This window comes from Protopterus annectens, chromosome 3.part1, assembly GCF_019279795.1.
Source record: "Protopterus annectens isolate FY-2018-M chromosome 3.part1, PAN1.0, whole genome shotgun sequence".
Classification (NCBI taxonomy): domain Eukaryota; kingdom Metazoa; phylum Chordata; order Ceratodontiformes; family Protopteridae; genus Protopterus; species Protopterus annectens.
Window position 1 is genome coordinate 75,784,038 of NC_056732.1, and position 12,333 is coordinate 75,796,370.

Genomic DNA, 12,333 nt, shown 5'->3' on the forward strand with positions numbered 1-12,333 from the left:
AAAACTTTCAATACCACCCTCGTAAGAGGCCATCGAATGTCCCTACGTTCCACCACCGCTCTCCCCCCAACCTCTCAACATCTGACCTAATGTCCAGGACTTAGTAAAATCTTGCAACCCTGCCACCTTAGCGAAAATGCTAATAGCAGCCAAATTCACCTTGACTGTCTGCAAAGCCTTACCTAGCCCCCAAGCACGAGCTGCATATTGCAACAATAATACTTCCAACCACACCCCTTCCTCTTCTGGCAGCTGCAAAACAAGCTGATTAAAATCAGAAAGAGATGTACCATAAGCCTGCCTCGTAAGGAGCCCAGGAATGCCACACCAACCATTTTGCTACCTCAACCCAAGATTCCACACCTCCTCCGGCAGGGTTTCTGGTACTTCCTCCACCCATGGAGCCAACCCTTGAAACCTGCAAAACTGAAATCGGGACAAGCTGTCAGCAATATCATTCTTTATACCAGACACGTGCACTCCAGTAAAGGAAAAATGTATTAACAAGCTCTGCAAAACCAATTTACGTAATACCAACAACAACAAACGCGACTTAGCCACCTTCTTTTGTAATACCCGCACCACAGCCATATTGTTGGAATGAAAAACTACTCATTTGTCCCTCAAATGCTCCTTCCACATCATGGAAGTTGCCTATACAGGCATCAATTCTAGAAAGGCCACATCATGCCTCCATTCCTCATTCCAATCCTGAGGCCATTCAGCTGCAAACCACCGACCTCCAAAGTAGGCCCCCATACCAACACCCCCAGCTGCATCCATAAACAACTGAAGTTCCTCCTGTCCCCACCCAGTCAGACTGCCAGAATGAAATCCCATTAAATTGTTGCACAAAACCATCCCACAACACCAAGTCCTCCCACACCAGTTTGGCCACTCTAACCCAGTGGTGTTTACTCCGACCCCCTTTCAACATATAAGCCAATGATCTACAAAAGGGTCGCCGTGGGTGCACAGCTCGACAGGCAAAATTCAAAAGCCCCAACAACTCCATGACTGATCGGATCCTTATCTTATCCTTGCCAAGCACGAAACGTATAGCCGTACTGAGCCTCTCTATCTTATCCTCGGGTAGATAAAACAGTCCTCGCTCTGGTTCTACCATTAATCCTAAAAATTCTAAGGCTCTTGCCGGACCTTCCATTTTATGCTGAGCCAATGGTACACCCAACTCCTTGCACATGCTCGTAAACTCCCACAACCCCTCCTGTGCTCCTGCCCTTCCTTCACCCACCAGCAGAAAATCATCTAAATAATGCACTGCCTTTTGCTTTCCCACTCTCTGCTGCCAAATCCAGTGTAATACTGTATTGAAATTCTCAAAGGTTGCACATGCCACTGAACAACCCATAGGCATAGCTTTATCAAAGTAGTACTTATCCCCTACCCTCATCCCCAGTAATGGTCAATCCTCACTCCTAATAGGCACAAGCGAAAGGCAGACTCAATGTCAACTTTAACCAGCCATGGCTCCTGAAATTCCCTGATCACTTTCACAGCATCATCCAAGGAGGCATAATGCACCCTGACCTCCTCATCCGCAATAAAATCATTCACTGAATTCCCTTCCGAATGTGACAAGTGATGTATCATTCTGAATTCCCCAGCCCATTTCTTCGGCACTAACCTCAAGGGTGACACATTGTAACTGCTGAAAGGCTGACTGTCAAAAGGACCCAATAAACGCCCCGCCCGACAATCCTTCTCTACCAAAACCTCCAAGATGTCCTCTTTACCTTGAACTGATCACAGGTTCTTGCAAACCCCCCCACCCCCTCCCACAGTGGACTTTATAGGAAACCCCCATTGAAACCTTTGTAATAACTCAGTCTTGATCGCAAGGCCAGGAAACTGACATAGCATACCCCGCAGGACCTCCACCTTAATGGGGAATGGCACACCTTCCCCTATTGCCTCTAAAGAACCAAAGTCCCCGGGCCCACAAAACTTACCCCTACCCTGGGCCGGTTGAAACCCCTGCAGAGCAAGAAATCCACCCTCATGAGTTATAACATTAGGGTTCCACGCGGAAAGGTCATGCCGACCACAACCAATGACCGAATGTCTCCCTCCACATCTTAAACAAGTGTGTGAAAATTTGCACCCCACCCAAGAACAAGCAACACTATTGAAAGACCAACACAAACCCGCTATTTCTCCCCCGCTCACCCTCCTGTTAAACCCACCATAACTATACATCATTGTAGCTAACCATATATCCGGATGATGCACCTCCCAACGCAGTGACTGGTCCACCGCCTTCTGTTTGTGGAAACGCTGATCATACCAACGCCACGCATTCCCCAGCCTTAATTGTTGCACCTCCTGAATGGTAAGGAAATATCCCAGAAGAGGCAAGACCAATGACCCATCCTTTTCCAGGAACACAGCCATATAGTAAATAAAGCCGACCACCCAATTATCCCATGTCCTAGGGTGAAGCTTACCTACCCTCTTCTTCCCCAACGCTGTTAAGCCGCCAGCAAGTCCCTGCTATTAGACGACTCTGCTTCCACTAGCCACTGGACCCCTTCCACATCGATCAACTCAAACAAATCCACATACTCACCTTTCCAAATTTTTTCTTTCACCGTCCCTGGAATGTGCGGAGTCAGAAAAAACACTCTTGCCACTTGTCCTGAAGATTGGGTGGCTAACCAGTCCCCTGGCTACAACCCAAAGTCAGAGCCCACCCCGAGTCCAAAACCGAACTGACTTGGAGCCTACACTCACCCCAGTCGCATCTCCAACAGTATACCTGACCCCCTGTGCCAGCCCCCTCTGAACACACTCTAGAGCTTGCGATCCCCCCTGAGATCCCCACCTAACAGTTCTTCTTCATCCCCCCCCCCCAGAATCCTCAACATTCAGTTCCCCAGCTAACACTGCTGAAGTAAAACCATTACCTGCACCTTCATCTTGCGATGTACTGGGAGCTGCTGTATCAACTGCAATCGCCTGCTTCCCTGTCTGCTGTCTTTTCCCTGGAGCTGGGGTTCTAGCTGTGGTGCGCCACCTCTTCTGACCTGGAGCTTGTTCCGGTTCTGGTACCAACTCGGACGTCGCCACCTCCTGAAATAACTCCTCAGCCAGGGCCACAATGGCTTGCCACTACTGACATAATCCTGGTAAGTTAGCCATCTAAGAAAATAAACACATAACATTAATGTTACTCCACGAGCCAAACTTCCTTATTCCTCCCCAAAACCCTTGTTTCTGTTACCTTACCCTTTGCGCTACCTCCCTCATCTAACTCATCTACCTACCTTTACCCTTCAGGTAAGCAAAACCCCTCCCAAGGACTGTATTACAAACTTCAGCTAAACCAAACTGCAGCCATTGACTCTCACAGAAAATAGTTGGTATAAATAAACAAAATACCCACATTTCCATTTCCTACATTGATCCAACAACAATGTTTTGCCACAGAGTATCACAATACATAACTCCTGCATCAATTATTTAACTCAGAGCTTTCAGTTATACTTGGTTTGAGTTTGTTCTGTCTCAGTCTCCTTTTTTTTTTGACCTGACTCCAATAGTGCACTACCAATTTTATCTTCAAGCCCTTGTATTTTTGAGCAACAGTTATCTGAAATATTTGATGTGCTCCTGAAATATCAGATGGAAGTATCAAAAGGTCATGGGCAAATGAAAAGTGCACAGCTTAAAACTCTCTTCCTGAAGTACTCTGCATCTGGCATAACAGACACTAGTTGCAAATGTACAGAGTAAACAGTACTCATATGCAAGAACTGTTAGAAGGCCTGTTCACAACGAAGTCTACCTTTGCACTACAGCACTTGTAGGTTATTTCAGGCATTTTTATTTTACACTGGTCGACATAAAGCAGCAATTATTCTACTGTCATGAGAGGCTACTTTCTATGCATTTGCCTTGTACACATGTTTAAATCTTCAGCTAAACGTCAATTAGAACATTTTTCCATCCTCCCCCCCACCCCCACCCCCAGAGAGTGTTTCAATAAAGGAGAATATTTCCTGTAACAAATTCTTATTTAACATGGCACATTAAGGACACATTTTAATTTCCAATAAATAATTGCATGCTCCTCCAGCCACTGTCCCCAACTCTAACAGTTCAGCAAGCACATTGCCGGCATGGGCCGTAACGGCCATTACTTGAAATACGCATGCGTGAAGCCAGAGGCCCGACCAGACCGCAGAATGGCCAAAGAGCCGCATGAACCCACCAGGGAGCACAAAAAGATCCTCAAACCCACCAAGGAGCACAAAGAGATCCACTAACCGGAACCCCCAATGCTAACAAAGCAATCAATACCACCAGAACCATAACCATCTCCCGCGACCACCAGGAAGGATGCCGACCAGGCCACAAAGCCACCTGGCTGCCACCCGAACTCATGGCCCTATCTCTCTCCTGTTTGGATTACCGAGGCAGTGATGAACCCAGTGGATAAACCGGAGCCACCACCAGACCAAAGCGAGCCTGCTCAGCAACCCCACGCCCACTGGACCACCAGGGAATCAATCAACACTATCTGCTAACCACACATACCACTCCTCTTTCAGCCACAAATTCCTGCCCCTTCCCAAGACTCCCCAATTCCATACCCCCCACATTCACCACGCTAGCCCCCAACACCCCGGGGGAGGAGGAGGAAGGAAAAAAAAAACTCACTTAATCTGTCACCCCTCTCCCACCACTGTCCAAGGCCTTCCTGCATCCACAATACCTACAGGTCATCTGGATGTGAGCTAGCTGTTATTTCACCACCAACTCACACCAGAATGTAACTACTTCCCCTAAGCCCTACCACTTCATCCTATTCTAAGTCCCTCCCTCCCCTACATCACTTCCATTAACCTCTCCCTTTCTCTTTAACCACCACTACAATCTCACTATCTAACCTACATGCAAAGACTCCTACTAATATCTATAACCCCCTCCTTACCCCTTGCTTGTGGGACTGGGACAACTTAGTTTGTCCCAAACAACATTTATCATTATGTCAGAAGTAAAGATCATGTGTACTACTTTAAGAAAGGGATTTTTTTCAGTCATAATGTGCTGCAGCTCAATCGATAATCTGAAGCAGCCAAATGTAGTGGAGTCAGATCTAGTGTTCCACAGTTAAGTTAGTGTGTGTTGAATTGTAGTCTTAAGGACATTTTGTACCTAGTATTCTGTTATAATTCTGGGATTTGTTTTTTTTTTTTTTTTGTTTAAAGCTCTCAAAGGTGAATTGAAATATGGCCTATTAGTATAGGTACAAAATGGAGCGCTTCACTGCCACAGTCTAAAATTTTGCTTTGTGTTTGATTTTTAGTAGAGAGATTGGTGTGACGTCTTCCCAGGCTAAACTGTACATTACTAGCCCATGATATCTTTACTAACTTTTCATTACATCATAAGTAAAAATCATATATATTTCTCCAGAAATGTATATTTTTTTCCAGTTATTGCATACCCTGGTCTAAATCAGGTAAAGTGCTGAGGTTAAGTTCTGGATTGAGCTACATTTTAATCTTTCAAGGTAAAATTGCAGTACTGGGTGAATTTTATGTACAACTGCCCTGAAAATCTTTTTATGAACTCAAGTAGAATGACATGATCTGTTATGCATGGGTACCAAATGCAGATGTTCATATGTTTTTCTGTGCTACAGTCTGAAATATTGCATTATATAGATTTTCAGCTAAATGCATTCTACAACTGAGGTATATAATGTATGACTCTTAAAAATTTTCTAGAATATTAAAAACCATTTTAGAGTTATGGTCCTATACATAACTCTGAAACTGTTTTAAATATTCTAGAAAATTTACATTATTACTGTTATATACTTTGCAGCCTGGCAGTGCAAACTTGGAAGTTGCTTAGGAGTCATGACCTACCTATGGGACATCTTACGTCCAGCTGAAGAAAAAAAGGTTTAGCAAACAGGAAAAGTGGGTGACATTCAGACCCTCCTGTACAGATGCTAAGCAGCGAAGAGTTCTTGAATCGGACCTATATGTGATGTTTGCCATTAGAGTTCATGTTTATAGATTGAACTATGTTTGCCCAGTTGCCAAAATTCAGAAAATATCATTGAAAGACACTTTCAGCAAATTACCTATTTTTTTTTTGCAGTGTCAAGCCCTCCTGCACCCCCCCCCCCCCCATGTGGGGAAAGAGCTCCTAAATTATATATGCCAATGTAATGGTCACCCAATAGTGGTGAAAAGTGCAGCACTGAATGATCACTGAAAGCCACATCTGCTTTGCACTGTTGTCCATTGGACAAATCTCTGTCAAGAACTACTCATCTTCCTGTGCCAGAAGTAGACCTTTTTGCTTCTTCGGAGAGCAAATGTCTCAAGTAGTTTTGCTGAAGGGCAGCAGCTCTAGGAGCATGAAAAATAAATGCATTTTCCATTCCATGTTCAGGTCTGTTTCTCCATGTCCCCTTTTGGCACATACTGTACTGGTTCTCCTTCCTGGTAAGTCTGGCAGGAGTAGAGGCAATTCTATTAACTCATCAAATGTATATCTTAACACAGAAGAAATGGCTGTTACTACACCCCAGACTCAGAACGATAAAACTGAAAGAATGGATGATATAGCACTCATCCCAGTCAAGCATGTGTTTTCAGAGGAATCAAGATGCGTTAAATATAATGAGTGGGGCTAACAAACTGAAAATAAGAAAATTCTACCTGGCAAAATGAAAGAGGTTCTCCATCTGTTTCCTTGTTAGTGTCACTAGTTCGCAGTTACGTCAGACCTTTACAAATCAGAATCATTTGAAATCTCTTTGAAGGTACGTGTTTTGGTGATTGCAGTTTGCCTGCCTTTAAAACCTGTTTTATAGTATCTCTTACCAGTCAACAGTTCCTAAAATGGATACTGTATATTACAGCACTGATAAATGAAGTTTCTCCACCATGGGACCTCAACTATGAATTAAATGTAGTGTTTTATTAGAACTGTACATAATAGACCATGTTTGTATGCTGTCTCTATTTTTGTTGTACTGTTTTCCATAGCAAGGTATGTGTTGCAACAGTAATGTATTCTGTATTGGAAAAACTGATAGAATGCTTAAGGACAGGGTTAGGGAACATCTATACAACATATGCTGTGGTTCTGTAAATAACGCTTTATCGAAGCATGTCATGAACACCAGTTCACAACATGTTTTTCGGTTTTTAGTTATTGATGTAGTGAAACCTGATATACGGGAAAGAGATGTAAGAAATTTTACCAAAACCAGGGAGGTGAGGTGGCCCATCAGATTAAGGGCTGATCAAGGTAGTGTGCTGAATAAGAAATTCACTCTAAGGCCCATCTTATAATGACGTGGTCTGAGGACTTGATCTTTTATGTCTTTAGATATTGTTGTTTTTTTATGTTTTGTATGTCTTATTTTTATTCATTATTTTATATATCTTTTATGTATTATTGTTTTTTGATTAATATGTCTTAATTGCTTGCATTCTCTTTTTTGATTGGCTGGATGTTAATTGTTGCCATTCTAAATGTAAATGGGAATGGGGACAAGATTTTCTAAGGTCTAATGAAGCTGTGGTAAAACTGCTTAACTCTTGTATTAAAGTACATTTTATGATCCCTTGGTTCATGTTTTACTCCGTTATTTTATTTGTATTTTATATTAATGTGTTTTTATTTTCACTGATTGGTGCTTTTCTTCCCGACCCTCCTCTGTAAAGGGACTTTTCCTGCCTATTTAGACTGTCCTGGTCACAGATATAAATACATTAATTAATCTAATTGGTACCCTTTGCACCTTGTTGCTTCAGTTCTCATGGAGTACCTCTCCTGGAAGACATTGATTTTGGTGGCTGTGACATCTGCTTTAGAATAATGTGTGAGCTGCAAGCATTGTATAAAGAGCCATTTCTGATCTTCCACAAGGACATAGTCAGTCTGTGTAGCAGCCCTACTTTCTTCCTCAAAGTGGTAGCAGAACTTTCCTTGATTCAAGCTTTTCACTTCCATGTCTTCTTTCCAACCCCCCAGAACAAGGTGGAAAGCACCTTACATGATTTGGATGTATATAGACAGGTGTGATTTTATTTAGACAGAACTATGTAAATGAAAAAACAAATCAGATCAGTTCTTTATCTGCTTTGCAAAGGGAAGGGAGGGGAAGCTTAAAGGTAAGCAAATTCTATCAAAATGGCTTGCTACTGTATTTTTTGTTTGTTTTGTTACTACTTTAATGGAAAACCAGATCACAGTTAAGGGGGCTTCAGTAGAGCCACAGTAGCTGTCACACTATTCCTCAGGTTGTAGATACCCAATCAATTTTAGAACACCCACTTAGTTCTCTGTCGATACCCTTCTCTAAGCATTACATTTTAGGTTCAGCATGCAGGGCCAGAACAGGGTTTGCCACCTCCATTCTCTAAGTTCTTCTGCTTTTACAGCATAATCAAAGCCACCCACTGGCCATTATGCTCTGGAAGTCTTCTCAGAAGTGATTGTTATGAAGAACATAGTATAGTTGTGTTTGGAACTTCCTTCAGTTGTAGATGTTCAAGTATATCCATTGTTGTAGTCCCAGTACCTTATCATTCCATCTTTTATCCTGCTTTGGCATCCTGAGGTTGAGGTTGGCACTCTTTTCACCTTATTTCCATTAGCTTCCATCTCATTGCTTTACCAGGCTGCCTCCTTCCTTTTGCTCAGCCTAGAATACTGAGAGGAAGACTGGTGCCTTGTAGTGAGTACTTGTCCATGGGGGTAAGTCCCCTTAGTCCTCTTGTGCTGTGCCAGAGTAAGAAAGATAGAAAAAAAAAGTATTATCTGACATCCTTTATGTACCACTAACATCCAAATGGGAAGGAGACAGCCAGCGCCAGGAGAGGAAGGTAAAGCTAAGGCCAGACACTGGGCTGCTGCAGGTGGAAATTGCAGAAGCAATGTCTAGAACTATGAATATATTCAAACATCTATAATTATGTATTTCTAACCCAACTACACTTTTTTCTGTTTCCCTCATTACTATTTTGTCATGCCGTATGCTGTATAAGGGTGACAGGCCAGATGTCTTGGACTGAATGTAGTTTTTTAGAATATCTTGAGGCAGTAAAGCACTATTGTCATTTTAGGTTACATCATATTCAGGTCATAATGCCCTTCTGAAATTGAGAAAACTGCAATATTTGCAGAAGATTTGTTTGGAAGCAGAAGTGAAACTTTCTCTTCTCTTCAGAGAGACAAATATAAAGGCTGTCAAAACAATATGTACATATGTATGTGTGTGTATCTATACTGTTGCTGTGACTTCTGGTCTGAAAGGAATATGTATTGTGTATAACAGTAATATTTGTATTCTTTTTATATGTGGTGGCTTACACATGATGGTAAAATCGTTTTTCAACAAAATTTAAGATACAGTTTTCCCTATGACTTTGAGGATAGGAATATGATCAAAGTGTATTTTTAGGCAATTATATTGGCAAGATTATTTGAAAATGTCAAAATATTTTAGACATACAGGTATTTCTATTCAGGAAGCAAAAATTGGCAAAACAGTGGTTTGAGGACAGTCTTCAGAAAATGGTAAGTAGTAAAAGGGTTAAAATGATCTTTTGAATTTTTTGTTTTTATGTGTTGTCGCGTTATGTAAACTACATTTAACTAAGTACTGAACATAACTGTGGTGAAAACAAATAATTTTACTTTTGATTTGCGTCTTATCCATTTTATCTTTTCTGTAGAATTTTCTCGTGCAAGCATGAGTGTTCATAAAGGTATAACACTGCTGCGAGATAAACTGGACTTGAATCATTTCTGTGGGTACATCAGCATGTTGAATTCTACCAGTCGACAAGCCAGAAGAATGAGTGATGACTATGATGGAAAAGGTAGTCAGGTTTGATTTTTTTTTTTTATTTGCTAACCAGCTAAATGGGCTGCCTCATGAATATGTTTCTGCCATGAACTATGCCACTGACATATAGAAGCAATGTATACCAGTAATTTAAAGGAACAGTACAGATCATTAATTAGGTGATGGATGTATATTTTCTAAACATTAAGCCTTTTCTAATATCATAACTGACCACCCCATCTTATTTCCCCAGACAGATGCCCCGCACTATTCAGTTATTAAACTGGTACGTATCTCCCAGATAACATCACTTGCTAAACCAACACACAGTACTCACTCAAAAATCTAAAACTCATAATGGTGGCTGTAGTTCTGCACATTTTGCTAAACTGCAGAACTTAGTCTCAGCAGATATCAGCAATGTCTCAGGTTATCTACAATTTAAAATATCTTTGAAAATGTACCTCTGAAGTAAATGGTCCTGCACTTTTAATAACCCTGCCGTCAAGACCCCTTCTTATTTTAAGTCTTCTCCCATCTGTCAACAAACAACACAAGAAAACATCCAGATGTATTGACTCAAAGACCAAGAATGAAAAAGGATGTTTAATACTACAATAAAAATAGCACAGTAACAAATGGCTAAAAAAGGTTAAGCACTTTCGTCAAAAGACATCATCAGAACCATTGAACAATCGTATGTAATGATCCAGCAAATAAAAGCACAAAAATTAGATACACACCTCTAAGAACGGGTTCTCTCTCAGTCCCCCATTTGCTAAATCCTTGGCCATTGGCCACATCTGCAGTGAAGAAACCAGTCACAAAGACTCAAGGGCTTTAAAAAGAAAATAAGTTACTTGACCACTTTCCCTGTGAATGGGTTCTCTCTCAGTCCCCCACTTGCTGAATCCTTGGCCATTGGCCATATCTGCAGTGAAGAAACCAGCCACAAGGACTCAAGGGCTTTAAAAAGAAAATAAGTTACTGTAGGTGTCTAGCTATGTTTCCCTCTTAGCCTGCTACTGTAGAAAGTACCTGGTCTAAAGCAGAAATAACCGGCTCTACCCACTGCTAGGCACAGCAGCTGCACCCTCACCCCCATTCAGCTGTAAGTACATTCCCCAGTTAACTTTTTATTTTCAGTTATCAGTAAACCAAGATAAAGCTGTAGGTGAAAAAAGGTAACCGAATAGATGCACTGGAATTGCCCACTTGTAAAATAGAAGCAAAAAGGTACTTAAACTGCCACTTTTTGTCTGCTTCAAACTACGTATCTACCCAGAAAGGACACAACTTAAATCAGGTTTATAGATTGCCTTGCCCTACTAGATTCTAATAACTCCTAACAATTTGGCTATTTAGACACTTACCCTGCAATCTTTAGCCTGGGGGGGGGGGTCCTAACCTGCTCTGTTCGCTATGCTCACTTTGCTCCCCTCCCTGCCCCCTATTCCCACCCACTCCCAGTACCTCTACATTTATTCTTAGCCTTAAACCCCACCCCTAATTGCCAGCAATTAGGCTACATCACTACTCACCCCCTCCCCCTACATCCAACACAGTCATGCTACTGCCTAATATAATAACAATCCTAACCTGCATAGTTCTAGTTCACATTACATCCTACCAAGGCTCCACAGTCGCATGCCCAAACAACTTCCACTGTACTCTCTCAATACCCTCCCTCAAACATTTACACTATAACTACACAGCCCCTGCCACCAAACCACCCTCCCAATACACACACTCCATTACCAAACACCTAATACACTCAAAAATAAAATATCCCTAAGATACCATAAGCAATTTACTATGTATATAAAACATATCCTAAACACCCTCTGTAAACTAGCCCTCGCTGGAGATATCCATCCAAGCCATGGTCCTCCCAAATCCAACCCAACCACAAACCCTAATCCAAGCAACCCCCCCCCCCTCCACAACTCAACTCCTAGCCAACAAGAAAACAACAGACCTACTTATAATGTCCCTAAACATCAGAAGCATATGTAATAAAATCCAAGAACTACACGCCAGCATAAGCATATATTCCCCAGATATTCTCTTCCTAACTGAATCCTGGCTCAAACCTCACATCAAAAGTGAGGAAATACTTCCACCTGAATACAACATCCTTCACATAGACAGATTGTCCAAAAAAGGAGGTGGTGTAGCATTGATATTTAAACACCACCTCATTATTCAACTCCTGAACTCATCTGCCCCTCACCACAACAATGAAGAAATCCTTTATGCCAATCTCAAACTAAACCCAGACAAAACAATCAATATCATAGGATGGTACTTCCCACCAGGGCAAAATATCACACCCCTAGAAAATCTCCTGAGCTGGGCTACTCTATCTCTACCCCAGGAAACCATCATTCTCAGTGACTTTAACATCAACTGGTTATCCTGTAATAACAGTCTCCCAACCATTCACCTTAATCTCCATGGGTTCACTCAACTCATTCAATCTCCTA

At 41.8% G+C, this 12,333-nt stretch overlaps 1 protein-coding gene across 1 annotated transcript in view; it reads left to right on the top strand.

The window, feature by feature from the left end:
* The window catches only part of FAM91A1 (family with sequence similarity 91 member A1), a 1,899,235-nt gene that overhangs the window by 1,541,392 nt on the left and 345,510 nt on the right, over positions 1 to 12,333 (top strand). Inside the window, exon 20 of the mRNA XM_044066590.1 lies at positions 9,735 to 9,881. Coding sequence (XP_043922525.1) covers positions 9,735 to 9,881 — 147 coding nt within the window. The remainder of the gene's footprint in view (positions 1 to 9,734; positions 9,882 to 12,333) is intronic.